Genomic DNA, 22,564 nt, shown 5'->3' with positions numbered 1-22,564 from the left:
CTATCTTATCCCTGAAAGAAGCAGTTATGATCAGAAAGCTTTCCACAAGAGAATTAAGATGGTACCAAGGGAATTGCGCAATGGAGGAATGTCCTCAGTGATTACCTGAAAAACGTAGGCATACGCTGCGCAAGAATTCCAATTGCTTGATAAGCAAATGTCCTGGTCTCCCGAGATATAGTATCTGAACAAACGCATCAGTAAGTATGCAAAGACTATGTCTCTGTTAAACAAAGGTTAAGCATTACAAAGTTAACAAACTGTACAAATATTAAAAACCTAGCGAAGAATAGCACAGAGAACTTTTTTTTTGCAATATACCTGCTTCCCGATTGTTAGTCCCGTAAAGAGACTTAAGAATTCCGGTCAAAATGAGTGGACCCATAAGCTTTAGTTGATCCATTCTTGCCTAAAAAAGGATAGGAGCGTGAAAGAATAAATAAGTGCAATAAATAAACCACTCATAAATGGACTGTGTTATAGTCATTCGGTTATTAGACGGTACGCAAATCATAAAAAAGTTACGTGAGTGGAAATGAGTATTTAGACATTCAGAGATATCAGCTGATTTGGGAGGAAATGAGTAACGAGCACACGTTATCTAATAAACAAACTCAAAACCAGGACATATATTACTCCCATAAACAAATTGATAGTAGAGCCACCAAGAGAAAAATACGTGAGTGGAAGGAGACCACTATTATTTGAATAGAATAAGAGTCAATTTCTTTCTATGCGGCAATGGGTCCTGACATCTGTAAGTTGTACCTAACTAACAAGCTAATGTATAACAAAATAAATCATATTAAGAATTGAGGTTAGTTGTTAGACAACAAATTATCACCTATAATCTCATGCACATGCGCAACCATCAAGACTCAAAGTTTACTCTATCTGCATTGGCTCTCATAACCTGCAAAAAGAAAGAAGGAAAAGGAGATGAACCTGGAGTTATTTCTCGATAACACACAGTAATCCATACAACAGAGTCTAAGAGCATTTACCACATCAAGGACTAATTATACTTTGGTTATGCACGTACTATACAAATTAAGACCTAAGATCATATGAGTTTAGTAAATGTATAATTAATTCATTAGAATATCTCCTCTTAAATATAAATATTCATATATACCAACCTGATTACTTTGTTTTCTTGTGGTTCGGGAAGAGAAATCTGTATGAGTTTGAATAATACATATTTCAATATTCAGGCAGGAAGTTGCATTAGAGCAGAGCAATAGAAATAGAAGAAGAAGAAGAAGAAAAACTGGAAAATGATATTCAAGAATTTAATACTGATGTAATCAAAATCTAACCTCGCCAACATCGATTGGGACGAGCAGATGGTATGAGGAGGAAACACCATCGATATCTGCTGCAATTCATTAAAAGAATGAAGTTACGAATTCTTAGAACAATTATAGAAATTTCCAAATCAACTATTCAAATCAACTAACAAGAAATTCAATTGTAAGAAATAAGAATGAACTACTCCACTAATCAAAGAACATCATCACTTCATCAGACTCCCTAAATTCAATAATGTTCAGTAAAATCATTATCAATGAATTCACTGAAGTTCAATAGAATCAAATCATCATCAAGACTGACATTTACAGTAGGAACAGTGTAAATTGAACAAAAGTTATTGGAAAAAGCAGGAATAATTAAAACACAATAACACCTACTCAAATTCTATCAGATTCCAGGAGAAGAAAGGAAAATCAAAAAATTCAACAAAAGAGCAAAATTCTACAAACTCAATTAAAAATAAAAACCCAAACATTCACCCAAAATCAATAAATGGCCAATTTTTAAATTTCCAAAATTTTCAATTTTTAGCCACACAATTCAGTAAAATCATCAAGTGGGGTCAAAATTTAAAACCCTAGCCTCAAAAAAATTCACAAGAAAATCCTCAAAAAATTAAATACGAAGAACCAATATGAAAGACTCGAATTTTGCTTGATTCCACTGGTCAATACTAACCATTAATTGAAAAAAGTCGAATTAACAATCAAGCAACCAAATACCACAAATCAACTAACAATCAAACGCTAAAAATTGGTCTAAACAGAAAAATCAAGAATAAAACCAACGGGAACGCACCAATTAGGCTGAATTAGCATGATCAAATCAGATAAACGTAAGTGTTAATTTTCACCTTGCGATTTTATCCACAGTTCCTTACTCGGACTCCTTCTCATAATCCTCGAACTTGATCCTCCGATCTGAAGGAAATAATGCCCTTGGTCCAAGTATGCATTCTATGTTAAGTCTAATAAATGCGGTTCAGTATTAATTAACAAGTTAATAATTCAGTGAGATCAAGTGAGCTGAATGCCTAGCTAGAGGCCGCTTCAGTTCAAGTGGAATTAATGATATTAATCCACAGCTTACTCTTGACTGAACCCGTAGGGTCACACAAATAGTACGTAAACGGATCAAGTATTTAATGGCATTAAATACTCCATCTATGAATATTCGGAACCGACGGATCTTGGTTTCAGTGGGAGCTAAGATCGTCACAGGCAAGAAATGAATACTCCGGAAACGATGATATTGCCGGAAACGGAAATATGGATCGTATCGGAAATATGAATATTATCCAAGTCGTAGATGTTGCCGGAAACGGAAACATGGTACGTATCGGAAAATATTATTGGAAATGGAAATATTACCAGAATCGGAAATATTGCCGGAAACGGAAATATTGTCAGAATCGGAAATATTGCCGGAATCGGAAAATAATTCCGGAAACGGAAATATTAAATATTTGTTCGAAACGGAAATTAATTCCGGAATCGGAAATATTAAATATTGTTCGTATCGGAAATAGATTCCGGAAATGGAAATTTAATCGGAAGCGTATCGTACGAATTAGCATCGGACGAGGCCTGCCGGACGAAGGCCCAGCACGAAGCCGGGCCATCGCCCAGCAAGCACGCACGCCACAAGCCCAGCGCGCGCCAAGGCCACGGATGCGTGGGCCGCGTGTTAGGTTATGATACATATGACATTTACATAGATCATGCGGAAACAACCATTAACCCAGGAAACATATTATTTACACATAATCATATAGCATAATTAGATGCATACTCTTTGTTGCGTGCCTTCCCTAGCTGCGCCCGAACCGAACAAGAACAAGTCTTTTAGGACTCCAAGTGTCGTCCCTCCGTAGAAAGTCCACAGCACGTCCGGATCCGCCTTAAGATTGACCAACTAGAATCGCCCTTAAGGTACTCAGAAAATTCGGCACTTTTGGGGCAAGATGGGTGTTTGAATTTTCTCTCAAAAACCTCACTTTTGAATACTTTGAAACTTATGTATAAATTATGACCCCTAGGCCTTTATTTATAGAGTTATGGAAAAGGAATCGTAATCCTAGTAGGATGCGAATTAATTGGAATTTGAATTCTACATGAATTCTACTTAATCAATTTATCCAATAGGAATAGACATTTAATCATACACTGACTCTTGCAGATTCAGGAATCTCGCATGAGCTCAAACTCACACACACACGGCAGCCACAAGGGCTGCCCACGCATGCGAGCAGCAGCCCACGCAGCGCGGCCCACGCATGCGTGGCCTTGTGCGCGCTGGGCTGTGGCGTGCGTGCTTGCTGGGCGATGGCCTGGCTTCGTGCTGGGCCTTCGTCCGGCAGGCCTCGTCCGATGCTAATTCGTACGATACGCTTCCGATTAAATTTCCATTTCCGGAATCTATTTCCGATACGAACAATATTTAATATTTCCGATTCCGGAATTAATTTCCGTTTCGAACAAATATTTAATATTTCCGTTTTCGGAATTATTTTCCGATTCCGGCAATATTTCCGATTCTGACAATATTTCCGTTTCCGGCAATATTTCCGATTCTGGTAATATTTCCATTTCCAATAATATTTTCCGATACGTACCATGTTTCCGTTTCCGGTAACATCTACGACTTGGATAATATTCATATTTCCGATACGATCCATATTTCCGTTTCCGGCAATATCATCGTTTCCGGAGTATTCATTTCTTGCCTGTGACGATCTTAGCTCCCACTGAAACCAAGATCCGTCGGTTCCGAATATTCATAGATGGAGTATTTAATGCCATTAAATACTTGATCCGTTTACGTACTATTTGTGTGACCCTACGGGTTCAGTCAAGAGTAAGCTGTGGATTAATATCATTAATTCCACTTGAACTGAAGCGGCCTCTAGCTAGGCATTCAGCTCACTTGATCTCACTGAATTATTAACTTGTTAATTAATACTGAACCGCATTTATTAGACTTAACATAGAATGCATACTTGGACCAAGGGCATTATTTCCTTCAGTCTCCCACTTGTCCTTAGGGACAAGTGTGCATTTCCTAATTCCTTTGTCGCTCGATGCTTGCTCTTGAACATAAGGTAAGAGTTGTCATCCTTATTATGTCCAGAGGTGTTCCTCGGTTTCAGAGTTCAACTGATCAAATAAACAGATAATCATAGCCTATGATTCATCCGAGCACGGCCATGCATTTCACAGTTTCTAGCTCTCCGAGTGGCCTTGTACAACTTTTAAGCATCTCATCCCGATTTATGGGAGGACAATCCCAATCTTGCGATCTTGAGATTAGACTTCGTTTGATAGGTGATTACCTGAGCGTTGCCTTTATAGCCTCCTTTTACGGTGCGACGGTTGGTCAACGTCAAAGCAACCAGTTCTCAAACAAGTAATCTCAAATCACTCAGGTATTGAGGATTTAGTGTCTAATAATTTAATGAAATTTACTTATGACAGACTTTCATCTCTTATAGTAAAGTTTCATAGGTCTTGTCCGATACTAGTCTTCCCAAAGTAAGTATCTATGCAAATGATTATGACATTGCCATGTCCACATAGTTCAAGAAACAGAACTACTAGTCATCTTGCATTCTAATCGTCTAACGTTTTCTATGCGTCCAATTTTATAGAAAACTCCGACTAGGGACCATTTTCAACCTTTGACATTCAAGTTCACTTGATAGACATTTCTTAGTCACAGGACTGGTCCTGACAGTCTATCTTGAATATATCGTCAAGTTGAAGGGACTCATCATTTAATAAACCACAAATTAAATGGAAAAATGAATTCCTTTCATTCATTGTGAATGATTAACCAATAATGTTTTACAAAGATTTAAACTCTAAAACTTTAAAACATTAAACAGAGACATCAAAGCCATTCTCCAATATGCTTGATTCCCATAGCTGCAGTGTGCGAGTTGTGCTTCGCTTGCGGCAGAGGTTTAGTTAATGGATCTGATATGTTGTCATCAGTTCCAATTTTGCTTATCTCGACTTCTTTTCTTTCAACGAACTCTCGTAGAAGGTGAAATCTACGAAGTACATGCTTGACTCTCTGGTGGTGTCTAGGCTCTTTTGCCTGTGCAATAGCTCCGTTATTATCACAATACAGGGCTATTGGTCCTTTAATGGAGGGGACTACACCAAGTTCTCCTATGAACTTCCTTAGCCATATAGCTTCCTTTGCTGCTTCATGTGCAGCAATGTACTCCGCTTCAGTTGTAGAATCCGCAATGGTGCTTTGCTTAGCACTTTTCCAGCTTACTGCTCCTCCGTTGAGGCAGAAGACAAACCCAGACTGTGATCTGAAATCATCTTTGTCGGTTTGGAAACTTGCGTCCGTATAGCCTTTAACAATTAATTCATCATCTCCACCATAGACCAGGAAGTCATCTTTGTGCCTTTTCAGGTACTTCAGAATATTCTTGGCAGCAGTCCAATGCGCCTCTCCTGGGTCTGACTGGTATCTGCTCGTAGCACTGAGTGCGTACGCAACATCCGGGCGTGTACATATCATAGCATACATTATTGAACCAATCAATGATGCATATGGAATCCCATTCATTCGTCTACGCTCATCAAGTGTTTTTGGGCACTGAGTCTTGCTTAGAGTCATTCCATGAGACATGGGTAGGTAGCCTCGCTTGGAGTCCGCCATCTTGAACCTATCAAGCACCTTATTGATATAAGTGCTTTGACTAAGTCCAATCATCTTTTTAGATCTATCTCTGTAAATCTTGATGCCCAATATGTACTGTGCTTCTCCTAGATCCTTCATCGAAAAACATTTCCCAAGCCAAATCTTGACAGAGTTCAACATAGGAATGTCATTTCCGATAAGCAATATGTCGTCGACATATAATACTAGGAAAGCAATTTTGCTCCCACTGACCTTCTTGTATACACAAGATTCGTCCGCGTTCTTGATGAAACCAAAGTCACTGACTGCTTCATCAAAACGTATATTCCAGCTCCTGGATGCCTGCTTCAATCCGTAGATTGACTTCTTTAGCTTGCATACCTTTTTAGCATTCTTTGGATCCTCAAAACCTTCAGGCTGTGTCATAAACACAGTTTCTGTTAAAACGCCGTTTAAGAAAGCAGTTTTGACATCCATCTGCCATATTTCGTAATCGTAATATGCAGCGATTGCTAACATTATTCGAATAGACTTTAGCATTGCAACTGGTGAAAAGGTTTCATCGTAATCCACACCGTGGACTTGCCTGTAACCTTTCGCAACCAATCTAGCTTTGAAAACTTCAAGTTTCCCATCCTTGTCCTTTTTCAGTTTGAAAACCCATTTGCTTCCAATGGCTTGGTAGCCATCTGGCAAATCGACCAAATCCCATACTTGGTTTTCAGACATGGAGTCTAATTCAGATTGCATGGCTTCTTGCCATTGCTTGGAGCTAGGGCTCGTCATAGCTTGCTTGTAAGTCGCAGGTTCATCACTTTCAAGTAATAGAACGTCATAGCTCTCGTTCGTCAAAATACCTAAGTACCTTTCCGGTTGAGATCTATATCTTTGCGATCTACGCGGGGTAACATTTCTAGATTGACCATGATTCTCACCAGATTCTTCTAAAGGTCTCTGAGTTTCATCCTGAATGTCATCTTGAGCATTCTCTAGAGTTTGTTGTTCGACTCGAATTTCTTCGAGGTCTACTTTTCTCCCACTTGTCATTTTGGAAATGTGATCTTTCTCCAAAAAGACACCATCTCGAGCAACAAACACTTTGTTCTCAGATGTATTGTAGAAGTAATACCCCTTTGTTTCCTTTGGATAGCCCACAAGGATACATTTGTCAGATTTTGGATGAAGTTTGTCTGAAATTAATTGTTTGACGTATACTTCACATCCCCAAATCTTAAGAAAAGACACATTTGGAGGCTTTCCAAACCATAATTCGTATGGAGTCTTTTCGACAGCTTTAGACGGAGCTCTATTTATAGTGAGTGCAGCTGTATTTAGTGCATGTCCCCAAAATTTTAATGGAAGTTCGGCCTGACCCATCATTGACCTGACCATGTCTAGCAAGGTTCTGTTCCTCCGTTCTGACACACCGTTCCATTGTGGTGTTCCAGGAGGAGTCAATTCTGATAGAATTCCACATTCTTTCAGATGGTCATCAAATTCATGGCTCAGATATTCACCGCCTCTATCAGACCGCAGTGCCTTGATCTTCTTGCCTAATTGATTCTCTACTTCACTCTGAAATTCCTTGAATTTGTCAAAGGATTCAGACTTATGCTTCATTAGGTAGACATAACCATACCTACTGAAGTCATCAGTGAAAGTGATAAAGTAGCTGAAACCACCTCTAGCATTTGTACTCATTGGTCCACATACATCTGTATGGATTAAACCCAATAGTTCATTTGCTCTTTCTCCAACTTTAGAGAAAGGTTGCTTTGTCATTTTGCCAAGTAAACATGATTCGCATTTACCATAATCCTCTAAGTCAAATGGTTCTAGAATTCCTTCCCTTTGAAGTCTTTCTAAGCGTTTCAAGTTTATATGGCCTAATCGACAATGCCACAGATAGGTGAGATCTGAATCATCCTTTTTGGCCTTTTTGGTATTTATGTTATATACTTGTTTGTCGTGATCTAATAAATAAAGTCCATTGACTAATCTAGCAGATCCATAAAACATCTCTTTAAAATAAAACGAACAACTATTGTCTTTTATTATAAAGGAAAATCCCTTAGCATCTAAGCAAGAAACTGAAATGATGTTTTTAGTAAGACTTGGAACATGGAAACATTCTTCCAGTTCCAAAACTAGCCCGGAGGGCAACGACAAATAGTATGTTCCTACAGCTAATGCAGCAATCCGTGCTCCATTTCCCACTCGTAGGTCGACTTCACCCTTGCTTAACTTTCTACTTCTTCTTAGTCCCTGTGGATTGGAACATAAGTGTGAGCCACAACCTGTATCTAATACCCAAGAAGTTGAATTAGCAAGTATACAGTCTATAACGAAAATACCTGAAGATGGAACGACTGTTCCGTTCTTCTGATCTTCCTTTAGCTTTGGACATTCTCTTTTGTAATGGCCTATTCCATCACAATAAAGACAGCTTGATGTGGACTTGTCCTGCTTTGATTTAGCATTGCCCTTGGACTTTCCACCTTTCTTGAATGGTCTCTTTCTAGCCTTGAGTAAATCTTTGGCTTCACAGTCCAGTACTATTTCAGCCTTTCTGACAAGGTGAATAAATTCTGCAACTGTTTCTTCTCTTGGTTCACTTAGGTATTGTTGCTTGAAGCGACCAAACCCACTGTGTAGTGAATTGAGCAAGACAGAGACTGCCATCCTTTCGCTTATTGGTGTTCCTAGTAGACTTAGGCGATCAAAATATGAACACATAAGATCCACATGGAACCTCAGTGGGACGCCTACCCTCTGTTTAGTGCGAAGGAGCTGAACATGTGTTTCTTGGACCTCCATCCTATAACACCTGTTGGGAGAACTAACCTTTAGCCCAGACATTGATTCAATCAACTCATGGACGTTCAGGTCCCTGTCCTCCGTACTTCCACGACAGATATCCCTCAGATTCTTGATGAGCGTAAAAGGTTCATAGGCTACAAACCTTCTAGCCCAATCATCAGGGATATTGTTCAGCATGAGACTCATAACCTTTTTGAGATCCGCATCCCAGGCGTAAAATCTCTCAGGGGTCATGTCTCTGGCATAGTAGCTTGGCATGGGATGTGATAGTACATACTCAAGTCCATTGAGTTTGACTATTTCAACTAGCTTAGCTTCCCATTCAAGAAAATTTGTCAGGTTCAGCTTGACCATAAGCTCAGAACCCATGATGATGTTTTGATTGTTGTTTGCCATATTAAAACTACAATTGAAAAGAATAAACAAATAAATAACCATTCACAGTTTCTCTTAATAAACTTAAATTCTAGCATACATGCATAATTCAATGTTTATTAAGCATTTTATTCAAGTTATGTGTTCCGGCAGGTGTGAATAAAATGATTCCAAGATCCTAAAATCATTGAAGAACTAAGCACAGTTTGTCGACTTAATCCTAGAACATCTTAGGTAAGCAAAAGCCTTTTGCTAATAGTCTAGAAACTATTCTTGGTTGATAGGTACGTCTAAGAACTTATTAGGTAAACCTATCGAATTTGCCACGACATAAAAGGACTCCTTACTTATATCGTTGAGTTTCACCAAAACTAACATGTACTCACAATTATTTGTGTACCTTGCCCCTTTAGGACCAATAAGTAACACCTCGCTGAGCGAAAACTATTACTAGATTGATGTAAAGGATATCCAAGCAAGTGTATATTTTGGCATGGCACCTTTTAACTCAATTTTTAAGTTTGGAACTTAAGGCTCTTACTATGTTGGTTAGATTTTAAGTGAACTAAAATCCTTAATCATGCAACATAATCAAGCTTTTGATCTCATGCATTTTAAGACATATTTAAAGCAATAAATAACTTAAAACATGCATAAGATATTTGTGATCTAGTATGGCCCGACTTCATCTTGAAGCTTTGACTTCAAAGTCCGTCTTGAAAATCTCCGTGGGAGGCACCATTTTCTTCAAATAGGATAAGTTATAACTAATTACAACTATTTGATGGTACGCAGACCATATTTGAATTGAAAAACAACTTTGGTACTTTAGACCAATTACATTCAAATTAATGGTACGCAGACCATATTTTCTATCCTATTTGGGCCATACTAGTCACTTCATAACCTGCAAAACAGTACATATACAATATATACCATTCACCCATTCATTATCATGAATGGCCCACATAGCTGGTTAGTTAAACACATTATGCATCACGTAAACATTTGCAGCAATTAATCAAGGGCACCAATAATCTACCAATTATTCAGTCCTTATTAATTCTAATCGAGTTGTTTTAACCTTAAGGATTTGTAGACCTAATCAAGAGTTTATGACTAAAAAGTGCTCCCACTCAAACCAATAAATTCATATGCTTTACTAATTTTAAACATAAAATTGTATTTCTAGTCTAACCGGAAACATACAAATTTAATTAAAATTTAAAGCTCATATAAATTTATAATTGAATCCAAAATTTAATTTAATTTCAGTCGCATTTAAATTAATTCATGATTTTAATTTTAGTAAAATAATTAGAATAAATTCCATTTATTATAATTATAATATTCAAAATTAAAATCCAAGAAATTAATTCAAATTATTAATTTTAAAATTAATTAAAATTACGTGAACTGAAATTTTCAAATTAAACATTCAAAACGATCTAATCGAAACGCAAACACCCTACGCGTTGCACGCCCATGGGCTGTACGCACACAGCCATTGCTGGCCATGTGCGCGCAGCCCATGCGCTCGTTGCATAGCTGCTGCTGTCCCATACGCAAGCCTCCGCACAGCGCCCCATCGCACGCGAGCTATCGCTCGCAGTGCGCGCGCGAGATCGCTCGCTGGGCGCGCTGGTTCGCTCGCTGGCGCGCGAGATCGCTCGCTGGCGCGCGAGATCGCTCGCTGGTGCGCGCGAGCCATCGCTCGCTGGCGCGCGAGATCGCTCGCTGGTGCGCGCGAGCCATCGCTCGCTGGCGCGCGAGATCGCTCGCTGGTGCGCGCGAGCCATCGCTCGCTGCGCGCGCGCGAGCCATCGCTCGCTGGTGCGCGACATCGCTCGCTGGGCGGGCGACGTCGCGCGCTGTGCGCGCGAGTGATGCTGTGCGCAGCGCTCGTGGCACGCGAGCTTGCGCTCGCTGCGCACGAGGCTGCGCGCTGTTGTGCGAGGCAGCGCGCGCTGTGGCGCAGCTCGCTTGCTGCCCACACGCGACTGCCTTGGCTCGCCCCTCGCCCATGCCCATCCGTTCATTGCTCGTGGCACACGACACAAGGCAGGGCTGCTGCCTTGTGCTCGTGCACTACGCCCTTGCTCATTGCATTCGTGCCGCACGGGCGACGAGCTCCCTTGCTCGTCGTCGCATGCCCGCATTATACAACACCCCTTAAGGGTAACACGAAGCGTCCATTGCTTCGTGCGTGCAAGTTATTTGAACGAATCGCATAAAATTTAAAATTTATATTTAAAATTAATGACAAATTAATAAATATTATTAATTTCATAATTTCAGGGCGAAAAATCGAAAATTTATTATCCAATCGATTTCCGATTGATATGGATTCAAGTCTAGGTCATAAAAATTTAAAATTTATCGTAAATTTACAATTTTTTATGGTGGTTTTTAATCATAGGTTTCTAATTAAATTACAATTAATTATGAAAATCAAATTAATTCTAAATTATTCTAATTTTCAACAAATTAATCATAATTACAAATTAGATTGCATAATTAACAAGACTAGGCATTCAAACTTGTTAAACATATGCAGTAGGTCAATAAAAAATTCAAGATTTATCAACAGGAATCGCAAATATTTAATTTAACATCTTAAATTTACGAAATTTTGCATCCGAAAAACTAAAACCTTCGAAAAGTCATAGTTAGGCTTCGAATTTGAGAATTCTGGGTTCGGCAGAAAAATACTATTTTTGTCAAAATTTTAGAATGCCTTTTACATACGGAATTGACACAAAAATCACTCAATTCGGATGAGTAATGAAGAAACTGCCGAAAAACTGCGTACATATATTTAAATAAACGCAATTTGCAATTAATTAACAATTACGAAAATTAATCACCCCTTTTAATTCTTGCAAATTTGTAATATTTAACCATGTTCATGCAATTTAGATTATGAAAATAATAAGGGGCTCGTGATACCACTGTTAGGTTATGATACATATGACATTTACATAGATCATGCGGAAACAACCATTAACCCAGGAAACATATTATTTACACATAATCATATAGCATAATTAGATGCATACTCTTTGTTGCGTGCCTTCCCTAGCTGCGCCCGAACCGAACAAGAACAAGTCTTTTAGGACTCCAAGTGTCGTCCCTCCGTAGAAAGTCCACAGCACGTCCGGATCCGCCTTAAGATTGACCAACTAGAATCGCCCTTAAGGTACTCAGAAAATTCGGCACTTTTGGGGCAAGATGGGTGTTTGAATTTTCTCTCAAAAACCTCACTTTTGAATACTTTGAAACTTATGTATAAATTATGACCCCTAGGCCTTTATTTATAGAGTTATGGAAAAGGAATCGTAATCCTAGTAGGATGCGAATTAATTGGAATTTGAATTCTACATGAATTCTACTTAATCAATTTATCCAATAGGAATAGACATTTAATCATACACTGACTCTTGCAGATTCAGGAATCTCGCATGAGCTCAAACTCACACACACACGGCAGCCACAAGGGCTGCCCACGCATGCGAGCAGCAGCCCACGCAGCGCGGCCCACGCATGCGTGGCCTTGTGCGCGCTGGGCTGTGGCGTGCGTGCTTGCTGGGCGATGGCCTGGCTTCGTGCTGGGCCTTCGTCCGGCAGGCCTCGTCCGATGCTAATTCGTACGATACGCTTCCGATTAAATTTCCATTTCCGGAATCTATTTCCGATACGAACAATATTTAATATTTCCGATTCCGGAATTAATTTCCGTTTCGAACAAATATTTAATATTTCCGTTTTCGGAATTATTTTCCGATTCCGGCAATATTTCCGATTCTGACAATATTTCCGTTTCCGGCAATATTTCCGATTCTGGTAATATTTCCATTTCCAATAATATTTTCCGATACGTACCATGTTTCCGTTTCCGGTAACATCTACGACTTGGATAATATTCATATTTCCGATACGATCCATATTTCCGTTTCCGGAAATATCATCGTTTCCGGAGTATTCATTTCTTGCCTGTGACGATCTTAGCTCCCACTGAAACCAAGATCCGTCGGTTCCGAATATTCATAGATGGAGTATTTAATGCCATTAAATACTTGATCCGTTTACGTACTATTTGTGTGACCCTACGGGTTCAGTCAAGAGTAAGCTGTGGATTAATATCATTAATTCCACTTGAACTGAAGCGGCCTCTAGCTAGGCATTCAGCTCACTTGATCTCACTGAATTATTAACTTGTTAATTAATACTGAACCGCATTTATTAGACTTAACATAGAATGCATACTTGGACCAAGGGCATTATTTCCTTCACCGCGCTGCATGGGCTGCTGCTCGCATGCGCATGGGCAGGCCTTGTGGCTGCCGTGTGTGTGTGTGAGTTTGTGCTCATGCGTGATTCCTAAAACTGCAAGAGTTAGTGTGTGATTAAATTCCTATTCCTAATTAGATAAATTAATTAAATAGAATTCATGTAGGATTCTAATTTCAATTAATTCGTATCTTACTAGGATTGCGATTCCTTTTCCATAAACTCTATAAATAAAGGCCTAGGGGTCATTATTTACACACGAGTTTCAAGTATTCAAAACTAAGATTTTTAAGCAGAAAAATCAGCCAATATTCTTGCCTACCCAACCGAAAATATTAGAACCTTAAGGGCGATTCTAGTTGGTCAATCTTAAGGCGGATCCGGACGTGCTGTGGACTATCTACGGAGGGACGACACTTGGAGTCCTAAAGACTTGTTCTTGTTCGGTTCGGGCGCAGCTAGGGAAGGCACGCAACAAAGAGTATGCATCTAAACTATGCTAAATGATTATGTGTAAATAATATGTTGTCCTGGGTTAATGGTTGTTTCCGCATGATCTATGTAATGTCATATGTATCATAACCTAACAGTGGTATCACGAGCCCCTTATTATTTTCATAATCTAAATTGCATGAACATGGTTAAATATTACAAATTTGCAAGAATTAAAAGGGGTGATTAATTTTCGTAATTGTTAATTAATTGCAAATTGCGTTTATTTAATTATATGTACGCAGTTTTTCGGCAGTTTCTTCGTCACTCATCCGAATTGAGTGATTTTTGTGTCAATTCCGCATGTAAAAGGCATTCTAAAATTTTGACAAAAAAAGTATTTTTCTGCCGAACCCAGAATTCTCAAATTCGAAGCCTAACTATGACTTTTCGAAGGTTTTAGTTTTTCGAATGCAAAATTTCGTAAATTTAAGATGTTAAATTAAATATTTGCGATTCTTGTTGATAAATCTTGAATTTTTGATTGACCTACTGCATATGTTTAACAAGTTTGAATGCCTAGTCTTGTTAATTATGCAATCTAATTTGTAATTATGATTAATTTGTTGAAAATTAGAATAATTTAGAATTAATTTGATTTTCATAATTAATTGTAATTTAATTAGAAACCTATGATTAAAAACCACCATAAAAATTGTAAATTTACGATAAATTTTAAATTTTTATGACCTAGACTTGAATCCATATCAATCGGAAATCAATTGGATAATAAATTTTCGATTTTTTCGCCCTAAAATTATGAAATTAATAAAATTTATTAATTTGTCATTAATTTTAAATATAAATTTTAAAATTTTATGCGATTCGTTCAAATAACTTGCACGCACGAAGCAATGGACGCTTCGTGTTACCCTTAAGGGGTGTTGTATAATGCGGGCATGCGACGACGAGCAAGGGAGCTCGTCGCCCGTGCGGCACGAATGCAATGAGCAAGGGCGTAGTGCACGAGCACAAGGCAGCAGCCCTGCCTTGTGTCGTGTGCCACGAGCAATGAACGAATGGGCATGGGCGAAGGGCGAGCCAAGGCAGTCGCGTGTGGGCAGCAAGCGAGCTGCGCCACAACGCGCGCTGCCTCGCACAAGTGCGCGCAGCCTCGCGCGCAGCGAGCGCAAGCTCGCGTGCCACGAGCGCTGCGCCCAGCATGGCTCGCGCGCGCAGCGCGCGATGTCGCTCGCCCAGCGAGCGATGTCGCGCCCCAGCGAGCGAGCCAGCGCGCCCAGCGAGCGATCTCGCGCGCGCGCACTGCGAGCGATAGCTCGCGTGCGATGGGGCGCTGTGCGGAGGCTTGCGATAGGACAGCAGCAGCTATGCGACGAGCGCATGGGCTGCGCGCACATGGCCAGCAATGGCTGTGTGCGTACGGCCCATGGGCGTGCAACGCGTAGGGTGTTTGCGTTACGATTAGATCGTTTTGAATGTTTAATTTGAAAATTTCAGTTCACGTAATTTTAATTAATTTTAAAATTAATAATTTGAATTAATTTCTTGGATTTTAATTTTGAATATTATAATTATAATAAATGGAATTTATTCTAATTATTTTACTAAAATTAAAATCATGAATTAATTTAAATACGACTGAAATTAAATTAAATTTTTGGATTCAATTATAAATTTATATGAGCTTTAAATTTTAATTAAATTTGTATGTTTCCGGTTAGACTAGAAATACAATTTTATGTTTAAAATTAGTAAAGCATATGAATTTATTGGTTTGAGTGGGAGCGCTTTTTAGTCATAAACTCTTGATTAGGTCTACAAATCCTTAAGGTTAAAACAACTCGATTAGAATTAATAAGGACTGAATAATTGGTAGATTATTGGTGCCCTTGATTAATTGCTGCAAATGTTTACGTGATGCATAATGTGTTTTACTAACCAGCTATGTGGGCCATTCATGATAATGAATGGATGAATGGTATATATTGTACATGTACTGTTTTGCAGGTTATGAAGTGACTAGTATGGCCCAAATAGGATAGAAAATATGGTCTGCGTACCATTAATTTGAATGTAATTGGTCTAAAGTACCAAAGTTATTTTTCAATTCAAATATGGTCTGCGAACCATCAAATAGTTGTAATTAGTTATAGCTTATCCTATTTGAAGAAAATGGTGCCTCCCACGGAGATTTTCAAGACGGACTTTGAAGTCAAAGCTTCAAGATGAAGTCGGGCCATACTAGATCACAAATATCTTATGCATGTTTTAAGTTATTTATTGTTTTAAATATGTCTTAAAATGCATAAGATCAAAAGCTTGATTATGTTGCATGATTAAGGATTTTAGTTCACTTAAAATCTAACCAACATAGTAAGAGCCTTAAGTTCCAAACTTAAAAATTGAGTTAAAAGGTGCCATGCCAAAATATACACTTGCTTGGATATCCTTTACATCAATCTAGTAATAGTTTTCGCTCAGCGAGGTGTTACTTATTGGTCCTAAAGGGGCAAGGTACACAAATAATGGTGAGTACATGTTAGTTTTGGTGAAACTCAACGATATAAGTAAGGAGTCCTTTTATGTCGTGGCAAAATCGATAGGTTTACCTAATAAGTTCTTAGACGTACCTATCAACCAAGAATAGTTTCTAGACTATTAGCAAAAGGCTTTTGCTTACCTAAGATGTTTTAGGATTAAGTCGACAAACTGTGCTTAGTTCTTCAATGATTTTAGGATCTTGGAATCATTTTATTCACACCTGCCGGAACAATAAAATCGAATAAAATGCTAATAACTTGTTTGAATTGCATGGTTGCTTTAATTTCAAGTTATTATTCATGATAAATGTTTAGACTTTGCATGCTTCAATGTATGTTTTAATTATTGTTTATAATTAAATATCTTGCACTGCAATAAATCCTTTTAGAAAGGTAACAGTAAATTTCCTTGATTGGTAGTGAATCCAAGAACGATTCACGGAAATGAGAGAAAGTGAGCAATTTAAAATGTACGTTTCTTTTAGCGACTTTTATAGTTGTTTTCGAAGATCAAAATCGAATGGCAAACCAATTGGTGCTTGTGAATTCAAAATACAATGTAGTTTTGAGATCATAAAGCATTGAGCTTAAACGCTCAGCTTTACCAATGGTTAACAACCTAATATCTTTGACCATTTAATTCTCGAATGAGTCTAGTCCCTAGACATTCGAATAGATCGATGCTTAGAGAACTTTAGAAGCTTCTTGTAAGATCATCTAGTTGAAACAGAATATTCAACATAAATTAAAATGGAAAAGAACCTTGTTGGTGACATTGGACATGTCTAACAAAGTATAAAAGTCAAAACTAAAGAATTCAATTCTTAAGACTATAAGAAAGGGTACAAGAAATAGGAAAACAAAGGAACATATGAAAGGAATTTACGATTCCGTTTCTACCTATAAGTTTATGTTTAAAGAGGAGTGACCTAGCAATCAAACTTCCTTGGTATCATATACCGCTTGAGGTTCTTACTTCGGTAATAACTCAAACAATTGAAGCTAGGATACACTAATGACCTACAAGTGGGAAATGAAGCATGGCATTGCTACATTAATTGTAGGGTCATCTAAGTTTGTTTTAAGTCCTTTCAAAAGGCTGGAACTTAATGGCTATTTTGTTCCATAATCAACATACCTAAATTTCTGTTTTCAAACACAGAAAGACTCACATTCAAGAAAAACAAAAACAATGTTTGTTTGTTTATTTGAATGAAATGGTCAATTACAGGTTGAGTCAATATGCTTGATTAAAACAAACAACTCTTTAAAGAACTTTACTAGGTTCAAATCAAACCCTTGATTTGAGTTCCATTAAATCTTTGGCATTGTTGCTTAGACCATATCAACAAGTTAACATTCATAAGCTCTATTTTGATGGACTTTTGAAAGTTAATTGATTTCTAGATCAACTTAAGACAAGCTAGTCTTACTTGTTGAAAGTAACAAAGAATATGAACTATTGTTAGAACGCCTAGACGATAGAGTTCAAAGCTAAAGAAAGGTTTTATGACTTTATTATTTCACATGGATTTGAGTGAATATAGGTTTATTTACTCAAATGTGATATAAGTTGAATCTGTTTGGCTAGTTCAAAGATTCAGAAGTATAAAATCCACTCGGCAAGAAATCATAAAGATCTAGGTTAGATCATGTTGATGATTACTTGAGACCAAATATGATCATCAATGATTGTGTGTTGTAATTTCACAATCTAGCTCCATAAGATATGGCATATCTACGTTGGAATGATCGAAGTCAATTAGTACTTGATTCGATCAATGATGAATCATAAAGACTTTTCCTATAATTTCTAAAACAAAATGCTCAACTACCACCAAACTAAACCAAATTCGTCAAAGCTATTGAAAAATAATTTCAGGATATCTTTTCAATTATATATATCTAAAGAGTTGCTAAACTCAGTGGGAGCTTAGTATTTGTTATTCAACAAACTAAGGCCCAAGTCTAGATATATGTTTCATTGTGATTTATTCAAATGAGACACAAGGGTATTGTTTCTACCACGAATTTTTGAGAACATAATGTTTGTTTGCTCGAAATAATGTCCTTTTGGAGATTCGTTTCCAAAATGACAAGTGGGAGAAAATAGACCTCGAAAATCTTCGAGGCGAACAACAAACATAAACGGACATTCCGGAGGCTTTTCGAAGTGCTTCAGAAAATCCGAACTTATTCTGTAAAGACTTTACAAGTGGCTTTAAAGAATAAACATCTCTTAGAAGACTTTACAAGTGCTTCAAGGAGAACAGAATATTCAAAGGACTTTCAAGTGGCTATTGATATTCTATTGTTTGATGTTCTATACCCAAGTAGGCATAGAATTCAAGTCACTGAAACTATGAGATTCTTCTATTAGATAGTGAAGAAACATAGAGATCAGGTCAATGAAGCTATGAGATTCTTCTATTAAATAGTGAAGAAACCTACAACTTGCAGTCAAACTATTATCATGTAGATTAATGAGTTTGTGACTTGTAAGAAAGCTATGACGAAACCTAGATTCCCTAAAATGGTTAGAGGCCATATATAGACTCAAATGTTTTAAATGGTTAGAGGCCATAAAACATACTCAATGTTTTGATGACAAAATTGAAATTTTGTTGATTTGCAAGAATAGTTTCACACCTATTGGTTGCAAGTTTGTTTTAAGGATAAAAACCATCAAACATGAATTGTGTTCACACACAAAGCTAGATTAGTTGCTAAAAGTTACAAGCAAATTCACGATGTGGATTGTGTTGAAACCTCATGCAAAATCGTAATGCTTCAAGTCTATAATTCAAGCAATAATTGCATATTGGTAAATATGGCAATTGGATGACAAAAGTATTCCTCAATCAAATGTTGGAATAAACTATGTACATGGCATGTCATAGGATTTGTGGATCCAAATAAATGCTTGAAAAGGAAAGCTAGCTTATAAAATCTAAGTACAGATTTAAGCAAGCAATTGGGAATTGGAACTGTATTTTAAGTGAAGCTAATAAGCATTTTAGTTTCATAAAATATACATGATTCTTATAGATGTATAAGAAGTTTAGTGGGAGTACATAAGAACTTATTTGGTCCTATGTGTATCACACACATATCTCTCTATTGTGAAATAACATTCAAATGCTAATGACTTAGATTTGAAATTATTCATCAATGATGGACCATGGCGAAACTTAGTACATATTGGGTATTAAGATCTATTTACAAAGATCTTATAATATTGTTTTAGATTAAGTAATGGCATTTACTAAATCAAACACGAAAGTCTCCATTGGAGATATTCGATCCATGTGAATAAATCTAAGTAAAGAATGTTTGAACTATGTATAAGCATTTACTAAGTTAAACATCAAAGAGTCTAAATGAGATTCTTAACCTATATTATATGTCAAAGAATTTAGCTGGATTCAGTATCTACTAAAATTGAATGAGCTAAAGTTACATGAATAGAATTCAATTGGGAATTATTCTGCAAAAGAATTTATCATGTATGATATAATATGAGGATCGCCAAAAACGTATCGTATGACTTTAGGCATGACGAACATATACCAATCTCTATTGATCTAAGTGAAGATCAACTAGATTGAGATCAAGAATACTTATGGTACTTGAAAAGGTACATAGGAATAGTTCTTGATTCAAGGAAATAAAGATATGCTAAATATTGATGCTACACGCATAAACACTGGCAAAGGATCAAGCAAGACCCTTTGGAGTTAACCATTGATAAGGACGAGCTATAGAGCATCGTGTTTTGAAAATGGCAACATGGGTTGGAGACCATGAGTTGTTGCGTGGGAAATTAAAATAATAATTTCTATGTTCCAAGATATAGTTGGAGAATCTTCCACATATCTATGAACTGCCTGGATAGGTAAATCCAGACAAAGCATCACTAGCAACCTATAAAGTTGAAGTAAAAGTAATTATTGCCTAAGAAGCAATAAAACAGGGTTGTTTAAAGTTCTTCACTGAACTTGGGTAGATCACCTATCTGCTGGCTTGATGATTCTTCATTGAAAAATGCGTAGAACCACTCTTGAAGCAAGAAAAACGTCTGCTAACTTGATGGTTCTTCATTGCAAAATGAGTAAAACCACCATCGAAGTAAGAAAGACTAGATCACATAATAAACAAACTCGAAAAGATCTTATCATCATATCTCGAAGAACATTCGATGAAAAGGATATTAAGATTGGCAAAGCATGATAACTAAACCTATGCAACAAGTGAGAAGCAACACTCACATTGTAGCACTGGAAATCAAGCATAGCTTTGAATTCCATGAACTGTTTTAGAAGATGGGTTTGAGGCCCATGCTTGTAAAACATTGGGGTTGAACATTTATCATATATGAAATGTATTTTCATATTCCATTTAATCTTGGTTTAGTATTAAATGATGAGTCCCTTCAATTTGACGATATATTCAAGATAGACTGTCAGGACCAGTCCTGTGACTAAGAAATGTCTATCAAGTGAACTTGAATGTCAAAGATTGAAAATGGTCCCTAATCGGAGTTTTCTATAAAATTGGACGCATAGAAAACGTTAGACGATTAGAATGCAAGATGACTAGTAGTTCTGTTTCTTGAACTATGTGGACATGGCAATGTCATAATCATTTGCATAGATACTTACTTTGGGAAGACTAGTATCGGACAAGACCTATGAAACTTTACTGTAAGAGATGAAAGTCTGTCATAAGTAAATTTCATTAAATTATTAGACACTAAATCCTCAATACCTGAGTGATTTGAGATTACTTGTTTGAGAACTGGTTGCTTTGACGTTGACCAACCGTCGCACCGTAAAAGGAGGCTATAAAGGCAACGCTCAGGTAATCACCTATCAAACGAAGTCTAATCTCAAGATCGCAAGATTGGGATTGTCCTCCCATAAATCGGGATGAGATGCTTAAAAGTTGTACAAGGCCACTCGGAGAGCTAGAAACTGTGAAATGCATGGCCGTGCTCGGATGAATCATAGGCTATGATTATCTGTTTATTTGATCAGTTGAACTCTGAAACCGAGGAACACCTCTGGACATAATAAGGATGACAACTCTTACCTTATGTTCAAGAGCAAGCATCGAGCGACAAAGGAATTAGGAAATGCACACTTGTCCCTAAGGACAAGTGGGAGACTGAAGGAAATAATGCCCTTGGTCCAAGTATGCATTCTATGTTAAGTCTAATAAATGCGGTTCAGTATTAATTAACAAGTTAATAATTCAGTGAGATCAAGTGAGCTGAATGCCTAGCTAGAGGCCGCTTCAGTTCAAGTGGAATTAATGATATTAATCCACAGCTTACTCTTGACTGAACCCGTAGGGTCACACAAATAGTACGTAAACGGATCAAGTATTTAATGGCATTAAATACTCCATCTATGAATATTCGGAACCGACGGATCTTGGTTTCAGTGGGAGCTAAGATCGTCACAGGCAAGAAATGAATACTCCGGAAACGATGATATTGCCGGAAACGGAAATATGGATCGTATCGGAAATATGAATATTATCCAAGTCGTAGATGTTGCCGGAAACGGAAACATGGTACGTATCGGAAAATATTATTGGAAATGGAAATATTACCAGAATCGGAAATATTGCCGGAAACGGAAATATTGTCAGAATCGGAAATATTGCCGGAATCGGAAAATAATTCCGGAAACGGAAATATTAAATATTTGTTCGAAACGGAAATTAATTCCGGAATCGGAAATATTAAATATTGTTCGTATCGGAAATAGATTCCGGAAATGGAAATTTAATCGGAAGCGTATCGTACGAATTAGCATCGGACGAGGCCTGCCGGACGAAGGCCCAGCACGAAGCCGGGCCATCGCCCAGCAAGCACGCACGCCACAAGCCCAGCGCGCGCCAAGGCCACGGATGCGTGGGCCGCGCTGCATGGGCTGCTGCTCGCATGCGCATGGGCAGGCCTTGTGGCTGCCGTGTGTGTGTGTGAGTTTGTGCTCATGCGTGATTCCTAAAACTGCAAGAGTTAGTGTGTGATTAAATTCCTATTCCTAATTAGATAAATTAATTAAATAGAATTCATGTAGGATTCTAATTTCAATTAATTCGTA

General features: G+C 37.7%; 1 protein-coding gene across 1 annotated transcript in view; it reads right to left on the bottom strand.

Moving 5' to 3' along the window:
- Nucleotides 1-215: 215 nt before the first annotated feature.
- Nucleotides 216-22,564, bottom strand: part of LOC130471315 (uncharacterized) — a 34,882-nt gene continuing 12,533 nt past the window's right edge. The window contains exons 5-7 of the mRNA XM_056841367.1: nt 890-913; nt 322-409; nt 216-223 (exon numbers count right to left, since the gene is read on the bottom strand). Of these exons, the coding sequence (XP_056697345.1) occupies nt 216-223; nt 322-409; nt 890-913 (120 nt within the window). The remainder of the gene's footprint in view (nt 224-321; nt 410-889; nt 914-22,564) is intronic.

Source organism: Spinacia oleracea, chromosome 4 (genome assembly GCF_020520425.1).
Source record: "Spinacia oleracea cultivar Varoflay chromosome 4, BTI_SOV_V1, whole genome shotgun sequence".
NCBI classification, from domain to species: domain Eukaryota; kingdom Viridiplantae; phylum Streptophyta; class Magnoliopsida; order Caryophyllales; family Amaranthaceae; genus Spinacia; species Spinacia oleracea.
Note: the sequence above shows the minus strand (reverse complement) of the source record. Positions and strands in the feature narration are given on the sequence as shown.